Genomic DNA, 13,085 nt, shown 5'->3' on the forward strand with positions numbered 1-13,085 from the left:
GTTGGAACTATCCATTTCGCAACGCCAGCGATGGATTCCGACTTGCTTCTATGATATGACAGCAACGACTGCATTGTTGCCCCATCACCTCTGAGCCCTGTGGGTTCGCCCTGTCCTTCTACACGCAATTTGTTCCTTTGTGGACCTCGTTCGAGCCCACGAGGAACTAGGCTATCATTCGGACCTTCTAGAGTCCGGCGCATCCTAGTTGCCCCCACACCCACTCCTTTGATTAAGGGGCACAGAAATGACGCGGTACAGTAGTCCCGCAGGGGCTGACGAACACGTGCTGGGACGAACAAGCCGTGGGACTCCCTAGATTTTCTAGCTGGTTAGACTGGCCCCCCTCTGAACCCTCTGAACGGGGAGGCGATCATCAAATGGATTTCCGAGCGTTCTGGGCTCGCACTTGGCTTGTCTTCCCCGTCCAGGCGGGTGCAGCGGCACAGCCCGTGTTTGGCAACCCTCTAAACTAAGAGCGTTGGCACAATCCCCTAAGCCGTGCTGCTTAAACTATCTGATGTGCCGGGTTCTCGGATACTCGACCTCCGAATTCCCTAAAAGGGGTAACAACCCTCCGGATGTGAACAATAGGCACGGCTGCCAACATAAAGCGCATGTGGCAGGCAGATCTTGTCCAGGCCTCGACCGGCTGGGCCTGGGAGGACTAACGAACTAGTTAGTGAATAATTGGCCATATTGTTCTCCGTACTTGCAGTAAATGGTTTTAGGGTACCGTATGACTGGGTCTGTCTGGGTTGCCCCCTCTTGACAGGACCAACGTCCGCCTTTGGACATCAGGTCCCGATTCTTTGTCACTGGAGCCCCCGGAAGCCCTTCCGCGCCCTCAAGGTCCCCACCAACACCGAGAGCGCCGGTCCAAATTTTTGGGACGGCACCGTCGCCCTCTCAGGGAAATGGAGATCTCAGATCCCAACCAATACGCGGCCCATACGCGCGTGGCGCTGGTCCGCGGTACGGATCCGGTGACAAAGGACGGACTTGTGGTAGGTCTGGATAGCGCAGACGTTATCGAGGGCCCCTTTTACGCCCCACGGGCTAGTGTCTCCGTGGACATGGTATAGGAATAGGCGGGTTTGCTTAGCGTTGAGGTGTTGCGATTCCTTTCGCGCCAAGGTCCCAGCCGAACCGTTGCGCGGGATCGTGGTAGCCCGCTCCCTTTCTCCAGGACATCTCGCGGGGGCCTTCCCGGATGCTTGTGCTGTCCACTACAATCTCACGTTCTTTCGGAAGTGTGGGGCATGAAGAATGGCGGTGACGGCATTGCTTGAGCGTTCCTTATCTTTGGGCTCTTGGCTCCTCTCGGGGTGTATTCGTGATCCGTTATCTCCAAGGTGAAGAAGGGTATTTACTGTAGTACGGCTGCTGCCATTCTGAAGGTATACCTGGGAGCGTGTTATTATACATTGGCAGGTCCTCGGTAGTTGTACACTCCGTACGTGAGCTAAGGTGATTTATTTCCCATGGACCACTTATCTAGATCGACTAGTCCAGTCTCCTGCACGCTCTAAGTTTGTCGGGTCAGTTTCCAAGGAACATGTGGATCTACGGACTGAGTCGTATTTAGCGGTATCGAGGCGGGCTCCCGCCAGCAGTTGATGGATAGTTTGTGGCGGCGATGGGCGTTGAGTGCTCTCTCCGCGATGATCCACCCTCGACCCATGGCTTTCACTGCGTTTATATTGATGTCCAATATTCGGCATTGGACTGCTTGCAAAATTGATTGGTAGTGAGGTATATCGTACTCGGGCTCATGCACAGGGTACAAGTGGCAAGTTGAGTCTTTCCCCGTGGAATGACATCCCAGTCTCATGTATACGACGCACGATGATTCGGGTCTTCGTAAGCCTCCGCGCTTTGTTTCAAGCCTTTGAATTGATAATTGATACATGACGTCTGAAATTATGTATGTATGTACTGTTTACCCCCGAGTGAAAGGTAATCTGATAATTTCAGGAGAAATGAAGATGTTTTGTGTAACACCTAACAAGCGTGGCGTAGCTGGATCTCGGGAGAAAACAAAACGAGAAGCGGGCAGTCGGCAAAAAGAACATTCAGCTTGAGATCGCAGAAATTCAAGAGATACGACTGGGATGCACCAGTCAAGCATGTCGGTGTAGTTACACATGGGATGATAGATTGATTTCGTTGAAGACCGAACCAGATATGGTCCACTGCGGCGCCGAGATGCAGGTACTGTGCCGTGGATCATGGACCTGGCATATACCGCCAAGCCTCCGTCTGACCGCCGCTGCAGAGCACAGTCCTCGAAAGCCACGAGATTACACAGCATGAACTGAAGACGAGCGAGGCATAAAGTAGCGATGCACATGCGTCAGAATGTTCCTATTCTCTGCTGGTTGGGACTAGAACTAGGGTCCAGGATCGAGACCGGACCATGGCAGACTCGCGGTGTGCAGTCTTCATTATTTCATCAGGGAGTCGCATGTTGAACTTGAGCGATATATCCCTCCACGTCGTGTTGCCTGCCTGGTTGTAGCTGCTGGCAGCTCGTGTGCATCTGGCCCAGGCTCCTCTACTGTACATAGTACGCAGTGCGTAAGTACTTAGCATAGACCGTTCCCTAGACAGCTAGCACGATTCAGATGCTGCATGTCTTGTGAAACACGAGCCGATCCCGAACGAACAGACCAACTCTTGATGCCGTCCCTAACTAATAACGCCTCTTCCGAAACAAGGTGCGTCTCATTTGACTCTTTTATTTGTCACGTTCCCTTTAGACCTCGCGTGTTCCTGTGAGCCTAGTCGCGTGACACGCACGAGTACCGACTCCGATCTCGAGTTCGTCCGTGATTGTCCGAGTGTTGACGATCAGGACCCGGGGGGGCTAATCGGGTCTGCAGTGCAACACTCGACGCTCCGCTATTGGCATTGAGATGTGCACCCCGCGAACCCCTCGTGCCTTCATTGACGGGCCGTGACGGCAGGAGAACGTGTCATGTCGGACGAGACGCAGAGAATTCAGCGATTCACGTGCAACAGCTGATTTGGCCCGCGGATGAATTAATCCACGACAAGAATGGACTGTGACGGTCAGAGTCTTTGCTTTTGATTCTGTATTTACCTCTAGTTATACATTTCCATACTCCGTCCATACTGACGGCCTCGATGCGGCTATGTGAGGAGTACAACTCCCAGGCATTGAGAACGACCTTCCCATTGCAGCATCGTAGAAGAGCTGCCAACCCCTCATGCATGCTCGCAGAGAGCCAATCCCTACACCATCAGCCCTCGCACGAGGCCAGGACGCATCTCTGCACGGCGGAGGAGGTGGCACCCTGCCCCCACTTGGGCATCAAGGCATCAGGGCATTAGGGCATTAGGGCCTCAGTCTCGAGTTTTTTTTTTTTTCTTTGCTAGTGGGGGATGCCTTTGCGTCCGCGCACTACTGCTCCCTGAACAGACAAAGCAGGCTTGCGTAGGACGATACAAAACAAAAGCTTAGAATCGAATTTGACGAGGCGCACTTCGCGCTATGAGACAAGCCAAACGACGTGTTGAGACATGCTATCCGGAAGTGCTAGGATGCCTCGCTCTTGCGGGCTGGCCCCCCCACTGCGTAGTATACTCGGTACTCCGTACAGAGGGTGGATATGTGGAATTTCGAGCGATTGCTATTGCATTGCCAGGGTGGTGTCGTGAGACTCTTGCTTACTCTTGGAAGTAGCAAGGCTGGACAAGCCGTGTGGTAGATAAAAGCCGAGAGCGGACCCCACCAGGGATCAACGAGCACAGCATCTTAGTGTTAGAACCAGGGGCTCCGGAGTATAGTTGGTGGTGATATTGCTAGGGGTGACGAAGCACGGAGTGACTAGCGACTGACGCTGCCACAGCTTAGCTGCGATAACGCCTGGCCGCGCAGCCATGGTTCACTGCCGACCGGAGCACGGAGTTGCCTCCCAATTCAAGGCGGGTGTCTGCAGATCGCATTTTTAACGGGCGGAAGGATCGCGTCCTAACCCACCCCCTCATCGCAACACCCTACCAGCTTCGCCCACAGCCGCCCAGTACTGTGATCATGTAGAGGGGGCTTGCATTACTATGAGCCTCGCGCGCCCATTGGGTGCTCCGCGACCGTGTCGGAGTATTCTCCTCGTGCTGACAGGCCGGACCTGAACATGTGACGGGCGGCGCATGCATTGCTTAAGGGGACGAGTTGCGTGCGAACATTGGCAAGTCGACTGGCAACTGCAGAATCACCGAGTTCTTGCAGCTCGACGAAGCGGTTGGCTGATGGTTTGGATGAGGATGATCCGGATTGGGATAATTGCCCTGCACTAAACAGTCACCAGTAGTGCGTACTCTGTACGGAGCACTCAGGACATACAGTATACTGTACGTACGGTCTGTACTGACGGAGAGCAAGATTCTGTACCGTTGTGACGTTTTTTTTTAGGAGTGCCGAGCCTGCCCGTAAGTCTAGACTGTTGACGGAGCAAACCGCTCTCCATCTCTAGACCGGTTATTTTCGCAATTTTGAGAAAGACCCTTGGATCGCACTGGAGCATCTGAATCAAAGATGGGGAAGGGAGCTTTGTTTCCCCATCTGTCCGCCGATCCGACCCAGGCTCCCCGATGGAGGTGAGCTCTCCACTCGCTCTGGTTACTTCGCGATCCAAGCCTGGGGGCATCTGTAACCGACTGTGCGCCGTCCGGAATCGAGGCTACATGCTATAATTTGGCGGGGCCCCCAGAAACAAAAGTACCCCCTAGGTCCTATGAGGCGTCGAAAAGTTCGGCGAGGCAAGCCCCCCTATATGCAACACCGACCAGACCAGACCATGATTCTCCCATCGCAAACAGTGATCGGTACTACATGCATTGGGTCGTAGACAATGGCCCACGTCAAAACAACCGATATCTCCCAGCAGCTGCACCAGCGACATGGACTATGCCCTATGATGTGGACTATGTCTGCACGGCGCGGGTCGCCCTGCACTGGACCGTGACGTTGCCTGGCCGTTTTGGCCCTGGTGATAGCTCGAATCTCCCAGCGCGTTTGTGGATCCTTCCCGTCCACCAACGCGAACCTGCGTTGGTTTTCCCCATCGCTCATCGACGATACTGGCTGCCACCGCCCCACGCGGGACGAGTGGCCAGGGGTGATGGGAAGGGAAACAAAGAATGTAGCGGGTTCAGCAATTCCGTTCTCAGACGCTGGTGGCCGGGGCGACGGCGAGCAGTGTGATTCCATTTTCTATGCCCCAACAGGCACGGGAGCACAGGGACCGGACCCCCCATCATGAGCTACAATGCTACCTAGGGTTCCACTATTGGCTGCCCTGGACGCAGCATGGTCGCATACTGTACGGAATAGATCGAATACAATGTGGTGAGGGCCGACGAATGGCTTCGAATGGGCGTACTAAAAAAGACTTTGTGGGCTGCTGTCACTTAGGGGGGGGCGGTCGCTGCGCTGTCGATCACCGGATATTACTTGACAGGCAACGTGAGAGAACCCACATGAGACTAGTGAGGGCCTCGCCACGGTAACAAAAGAAGAGCACCTCGTAACATCATTAGGAAAAGGTGATTGATCGAGTTCCTGTCTGGGCTTGCTGCAGGCTCCAGCACACGGCCAGTGCATTTAAGACATGACCGGACTAATCCCCCCACAGAATTGTTTTCGAGCGAGAATTTTGATTCGCGCGCCATGGCGGGTGGCTTGGGGGGTTTTCGGGGTGAGCAAATGAGGATGGAGATTAATATGGCCTTCTGGGTTGGCGCGGTCTGGAACGGGAAGCGTTCGGCAGATGCCAGATGGAAATTTGGGGAGGATTTAGTGTATAGTAGGTATTTACTTTGTACGGCGGAGGGAGTACGGACACTCGACAAAGGTACAGTATGGAGTACTTTGTGTCGCGACGAGTGCGCCTCGAGAGCATTGCGGTAGGCGAGCAGACCAGTATGTCCTTGCACGGCAAGGCAGAGAGCACAGGTTTCTGATTCTTCTGTTCTGGGGTCTGCAATTGAAGACACGGGGTCGCTCTGATTTTCGGGGAGCTCGTTTTGTGTCTTTCAGATTCCAGAAGCAATATGGTTTCTCTCTCCCCATCGCCACAGGGAGAAAAAGGAAATGAGGCTATGGGGGGGGGGGGGGCATGGCCCGAGGACGAGGACTATTGCCATTTGATACATAAAGTACGAATAAAGCATAAAGGCCGTACGGGAACGGGAAGTACGCCGCCCGTGGTACTGTACACCTCACTAGTGTACGGTAACCCGGCTTGCCCCAGGGCCGTCAAGTACAGAGTACCATACGTCAATACGGGGGCAATACTCAGGTGGAACCCACATGGATCATCCCGATCGAGTCCCAGAAGAATCAACTGGGTCCTCGAGGAGCTCTTATTCCCTCGTCCACCCACCCTTTTCTCCCTCCTGTTCAGTCCTTCGTTTGACCCTTGGGCACCTTCATAGCTGGAGATCTGAGGCGTCTGGTTTGATTTCTGATTCATTGCCGCCGGTGGCAATATAACGTTCCTTCGGAAACTGTTCATCCCTTCCGCGCCCTTAACCCCCTCGCCGCCCTTGCGTGTGAGGATCCCACCAGCTTTTGAAGGGATTCCAGTTTCGTCACCCACTCCTGCAAGTCAGTTTTGCGCCTCCGTCCTTGCTGCGATCTTCCGAGGGCTGGACCACTGTTGCGACTCCCCTTCATTGGCAGTATAGTGTTGTGGTGCATTGCTCCCAACCTCGCTAGGACACTTCGATCCCTCCAAAGTGGGCGATTCGGCGTGGATCGATTGCGCCGCGGCGTGACATATCAGACCCCGTCGACTGGGCCCTTCAATGTTCCGTGACTCCTGGGCAGGCCGTCTGTTCATGTTTATAGTTTGATTACTTGATTGTTATTATTTGTTGAAAGGGTGTGTGTCCCGATCCAAACTCCGAGACTTCTACCCCCCCCAGCATTCCTTACCCTCCCCCCGCGACTCCCTGGACTCGCGACATTCCAACACAGTACCTATTGTTGGGAAAAGTACTTGCGATCCCTTTAGTCATCTGTGCCACTCGATCATTTGCCCTCCTTGTCCCGCGCCCCTCCAATTGACCTTGATGTGTAGGAGCATCCCTATCCCTCTGGCGATCTGATCCCCCCGCGGTCATACCTGATTTCACGACTTGCCACCAGCCTCGCTCACTCACTCTTCATCTGCTGGGACTACGGCCCTCGAACTATGTCAATTGCATCTACTACCGCATAAACGCCTCGGTCAGTGACCATCACGGCTTCCGGAAAACCGATTCCTTCCATCCATCCGAAGCGGGCAACAGATGGAACCAATGAGGCCGAATATCCCACCGCTGAAGATCGTCAAGTCGAATTCGAACATATCTGTATTGACTACATTGCCGGACCAAGACGACTCGAACCATACGACGGCTCGCTTCTATTCGCATACCCTCAGCCAGTCTGAGATGACCCCGCCGTTGACACCACAAGTGACTATGCAACTCGAACCCAATATGGAACCCTCAGAGGCCCCACGAGCCGTCTTTCACAACTACCTGCGCGCCTTCTATCCTTTTCATCCCGCCGGAGATGTCTCCCCATCGACGGTCACTCTCCCTCTGGACCAGGGGGATATCATCCTGGTCCACTCCGTTCACACCAATGGCTGGGCCGACGGTACCTTACTAGATTCTGGGAATCGAGGCTGGCTCCCTACCAATTACTGCGAAGCATACGACCAATTGCCCATGCGCCCCTTGTTAAAAGCACTGACCGACTTCTGGGATATCATTCGAGGAGGATGTGGGTCATCACTGAAGGATTTTGGAAATCAAGATTTGATGCGAGGCCCCATTGCCGGCGTCCGATTTCTTCTGGAGAAATCTGAGTGCTTGACCCGAGAAGCAGCCCTCATCAAGAAGTATGACGGGCTACGGAGGATCCGCAAGGCCTTGCTTTCCGATCTCTCGTCACTGGTGAAGTCGGCCAAGAAGTTCCAGGATGTCGCCAATGGCACCCCGGCGGAAGATGAAGTCGAGGCTATCTTGGATGAGATGCTCCTCAAGGCATTCAAGATCGTCACCCGTGGCGTTCGTTTCCTCGATGTTTGGAACGAGGAGGTTGGCTTGGGCAGGACCATCGCGGAGCTGGAGACAGCTGCTCCCCAGTACGACATGCCCCCGACACCAGCGTCCGAGACCTTCACTCTTGCAGATATTGCTTCGACATCCGATACCGGCACAGAGCGAACCGAGTCCCGACAGATAAGCCACAGCCGTATGGACTTGAGCCGAGCGTCGGTGCGGACCGAGATGCTGGATCACTCATCCAGACGCATGTCGGTCTCGACAAAGCGTATCTCAGTGTCCCATCGGATCTCGTACTCTGGTCCGTCGTCTGCCATTTGTGCACAGAACCTGGCATCCGAGCGACTGCGAACGACGTATGATGCGTTCCTCGGGGTGCTGGGATCTTTTATCGGCCTCCACATGCAGTCGCGCTCGTCCACAGAGCTGGTAGTTACAACCCAGCAGGCCGTCCAGTCCTGCCGGGCTCTCCTTAATGTGGTTGAAGCTGTCTCGGAGCACGACACCCAGCGTAGTGTCTTTCTTGAGGAGGCACGCGAGTCAATGTGCGAGAAGCTCTCGGAGCTGGTCCAGGCCGCACGCGACGTGTTCCGCCCTGCCAACACTCACGACGACGACGAGCTGGTCTTCATGCCGGATGAGGGCAAGCGCCTGGTCGATGCTGCAACAGATTGCGTCCGCGCTGCAGGCAATTGCCTAGCCAAAGCTCGCCTGGTGCTGGAGCAAATAGGAGATATCGAGCTAGACCCCGAAGAGGCGGAAACCAGTACCAACCAAGGAGTGCCGGGCATTGTCACCTCACAAGCATCGCCTGACGTCCCGACCGACCAGGAGAAACCGCAGGAGCTGTCGCGTCGCCTTCCCCCGCCGCCTTTGACAATTCCAAACGCGACTTACTCGCCGTCCACTCCTGGCCTCACCGACGCTACCACACCCTCATCCTTCCAATCGCACCTCGCCTCCTCCACCAGCCCCGCCCTTCCTTCTGCCTTGTCCTCTCTCCCAAACTCTGCCGTCCTCCCCACCCAGCTTGAACAAGGCTCCTTCTCTTCATACGACAGCGGCCACCGTGAAAGTCACCCCAAGTCCGACATAAGCGAATCCTTCGGCCGAGGTGTCACAAGCACGGGTAGCAGCTTCACTTACCACAGCCACACACGCGACTCCGAGATGAGTGGTCTGTCGCAGACTTCCACCCGGGCCACCTCCCCTGACATTGGAGGCAGCTTCCATGGCAGCTTCCAGGGGCCCTCGCTCAAGGAGAGTGTCAGCCACTCCACCTTAGCCGAGGAGAATGAGGAGACTGAGGCCCACCTGCTCGAGAAGACCTACGCTCATGAGTTGGTCTACAAGGAGGGCCATGTCATGGGTGGCAGTCTGCGTGCTCTCATTGAGAAGCTCACTGCTCACCAGTCTACCCCAGACGCCTTGTTTGTCTCTACCTTTTACCTCACCTTCCGCCTCTTCGCTACTCCTCTGGAGTTTGCTGAGGCCCTCGCTGAGCGTTTCGAGTACATTGGTGAGACCCCACATGCTGCCGGACCGGTTCGGTTGCGCGTTTACAACGTGTTCAAGGGCTGGCTCGAGTCACACTGGCGTCATGACCGGGACGACTCCGCCCTCGAGTTCATCATGACCTTTGCGAAGACTCGCTTGATGACCGATCTCCCCACTGCTGGCAAGCGCCTCCTCGACCTGGCGGACAAGGTGTCCGCCGTCCATGGCCCTGTGGTGCCTCGCCTAGTCTCGTCTATGGGCAAGACGAACACTGCCATCGCTCAATACGTTCACCCTGATACCCCCCTCCCTGCCCCCATCCTTGGAAAGAAGGAGGCCAATTTGCTGAAGCAATGGAAGACGGGCGAAGCTTCGATCACTATCCTGGACTTCGACCCGATGGAGTTGGCTCGCCAGCTAACTATCAAGGAGTCTCGCATCTTCTGCTCCATTCTTCCCGAAGAGCTTCTGGACACCGAGTGGACTCGCAAATCTGGCTCGTTGGCGGTTAACGTCCGCGCTATGTCAACCCTGTCGACTGACCTCGCTCACTTGGTGGCCGACTCCATTCTCTACCTGGAGGAGCCCAAGAAGCGGGCTGCCACTATCAAGCACTGGGTGAAGATTGCTAGCAAGTGCTTGGAGCTGAACAACTATGATTCCCTCATGGCTATCATTTGCTCCCTGAACCTGTCTATGATATCTCGTCTGAAGCGGACTTGGGACATCGTCTCCCAGAAGACCAAGACTACCCTGGAGCAGCTCCGCAGCATCGTGGATGTTTCCCGTAACTATGCCGTGCTGCGCCAGCGCCTACAGAACCACGTCCCCCCGTGCCTACCCTTCGTCGGAACCTACCTAACCGACTTGACCTTCGTTGACCACGGTAACCAGTCTCTCCGCTCCCTCCCCACGGATGACGGTGAGATGGCTGTGATCAACTTCGACAAGCACATGAAGACGGCCCGAATCATCAGCGAGCTCCAGCGGTTCCAGATCCCCTACCGGCTCACCGAGGTCCCCGAACTGCAGACCTGGATGCAGAACGAGCTGGTGCGTGTGCGTTCGAACGGCGAGTTAACCGCGCAGACGTTCTACCGGCGGTCGCTGGTCCTCGAGCCGAGAGAGCCCTCGCGCAGCGGTGGCAACCTACAAGCCCTGGCCCAGGCCCAGGCCCAGAGCCAGACCCAGGCCGGATCTCAATCCCAGTCTGAGTCGTCCCCACCCAACCCCTCCATCCTGGAGAACGCCAAGGACAAATTCGACTTCTTGTCCTGGACAAATCCCTCAAAGCCAAAGTCGGTCGTGACGAACGGCTAATCATTCTTCCTACCATATCATACTATACCATACTCCAATACCCTCAACACACTTACGACTCATGATCTGTGCTATCCCTCTGTTCTGGTTCTGTGGTGTTTCTATTCATCTTCCTACCATCTGTCTCCAATGCCGGCCTGCATACTGTTTTTGTTCTTTTCTTTCTTTCTATCCTCATCATTCTTGTCTCCAAGTGTTGTGTGAATATACCAATTTTTTTTCCATCTCCGGGCGGCGCTCGTGTTTTACGTTTCATACCTGTGGGGTCTGGCATCAGAAAAGCGGCAGGAATTGGGTCCGGGTTGGGAAATGGAGTATCGCAGGATCTTCCTTCGTTTTCCCATTCAATTCCCCCGGGTTTATGTTTTTATTGGTGGAAAAACGGGTCTCTTGTTTCTCCTTGTGTCAGTCGGATTGGGATCATCCTTTGGATTCTTAAAGGATATGAGCCTCGCGGCTTCTGTATAAGTGCATGCTAAAAGCTGCTTGGACTGCAAAAGGCTTTTATACTGAATTTTTGGTGTTTCTATTCTAATCGTAGATCGTAGTATTGTAGTTTGACGATGTTTGTATTAGCTCAGGTGATTGGGGCATAAATTGATGGACATGGTTACTGATTGGTTTATTTTGGTAGTGGCAATCAATGAATGACTGGGAAGTCTGAGCGCCGTGGATATGGAAAGTTAAGAGCTATGGATGGGGACAATGACATTTTGTCTGGGGTAAATTGCGGGGGAAAGAGCTGAGGATGGTCGGGCCGCACCAGTCTCAGAAGGCCGTGAGCGGATCGGGATGTAGTATAGTCGGTCTTATCATGCGATCAGTTACCAGAATGCCATTTGCGCTATGTTTGGATTAGAGGCGGGCCATGAATGTGCCGTAAGCTTGATGCAAGCGAATCATGGATAGCAGCCTGTCAAGAACTGTGAGGGAAGGTCACTGTTACGTTCCTGGACTGAAGACTAGACTACTTGGAAACGAATCTCCCCATTCTGCGCCTATAGCAATATTTGCAGCTCCGCCGAAAGACCCCTTCAATGGTCATGTGTCTACTGAGATTTATCTGGTCAGAAGGTCCCAGGATAGTATGGATGAGGCAAGGGCGGTATGGTATGTGCCTATGCCTGCGACCGCGTGGATGATACTATAGTAAATGGATTTAATTGGTAAGGCGATAGAGGTGGATTGGCTAGATATTGTTCATCCTATTGAGATTATGAGTGTTTGTGTACAACAGGAAAACGAGCTAGGAGAGGATGGCCTGCCGATCTCTCGGGTACTTTCTTTTGCTCGGACAGCACGTCGTATCATGAAGGGCACGGTGTATTTGCCCACAGACTTCACATCTGTACAACCAGCGAGAAGTTCACATGACCTATGGGCCGCTTGTCTCCAGCGATGATGCCACAGAGTTCAATATTATCAATAAAGTTTGAAGGACAACTCTTACCTTATCTGACCGTCTATAACAGACATACCATGACCCGGTCTCGATCTTCCCACTCGATAATATTTACTCTAGGTAGAGTCGCAAGAGAGAACGACAATTTTTATTAGAGTCTGGTAGTACGAACCATGGGTTGTACTCAGCCTACAAATCAGCCTCAAATCAGCCTGCAATGGCCTAAGTCACAACAGCAACCTTCAACTTTCAACTGAGGGGTTAAGTGATGCATCTCAGGTTCTACTCCCAAAGATAAGCATCATTGGATGGAGCCCCTCCACCACCTTCTGCGACAGTCTGTGCCACACTCCGATTTCGATCTTGCATACATACAGTGGAGGTAGCCGCCAATGCAAGAGATACGTCAAAATCCGTAAGTTTGGATTCAGGACTAAAGCAGGGTTTCTGTCATTCAGGATCTGTGCATTGTAGGACAACACGGATACCTAGATCTGCAAGGTGTGCCTCTGGGACTAATCGGAATCTATTTCGAGTCATGCGTAGGTGATGTGCAGAACCATGGCTCGCATGATGAATACGGTTTATGCTAGTTCATGCAGTATGAGGGTTGACACACCACCAATGTGGCGGGCTGAAGCTTCACGCACCCCCGACGGAGATCTTACGGTATGATGCTTGCCGAAATACCCAGTTTGTAATCGTATTTCTCTGTCTTCGGGGGAAAAAAGCGGAAGATTAGGATTACTCCGTATTGTCATCGCTTGCTTCGAGATACCTA

The 13,085-nt window shown here is 53.8% G+C and overlaps 1 protein-coding gene across 1 annotated transcript; it reads left to right on the top strand.

Annotated features, from left to right (window-relative positions):
• Nucleotides 1-7,320: 7,320 nt before the first annotated feature.
• On the top strand, nt 7,321-10,902 carry N7482_002235 (guanine nucleotide exchange factor; the record flags this gene model as incomplete). Its single annotated transcript, XM_056684360.1, has 1 exon — nt 7,321-10,902. The coding sequence occupies one exon, from the start codon at nt 7,321-7,323 to the stop codon at nt 10,900-10,902; it is 3,582 nt and encodes a 1,193-aa protein (XP_056547966.1).
• Nucleotides 10,903-13,085: the final 2,183 nt, after the last annotated feature.

This window comes from Penicillium canariense (genome assembly GCF_028826845.1).
Source record: "Penicillium canariense strain IBT 26290 chromosome Unknown utg000001l_segment0_segment0, whole genome shotgun sequence".
NCBI classification, from domain to species: Eukaryota; Fungi; Ascomycota; class Eurotiomycetes; order Eurotiales; family Aspergillaceae; genus Penicillium; species Penicillium canariense.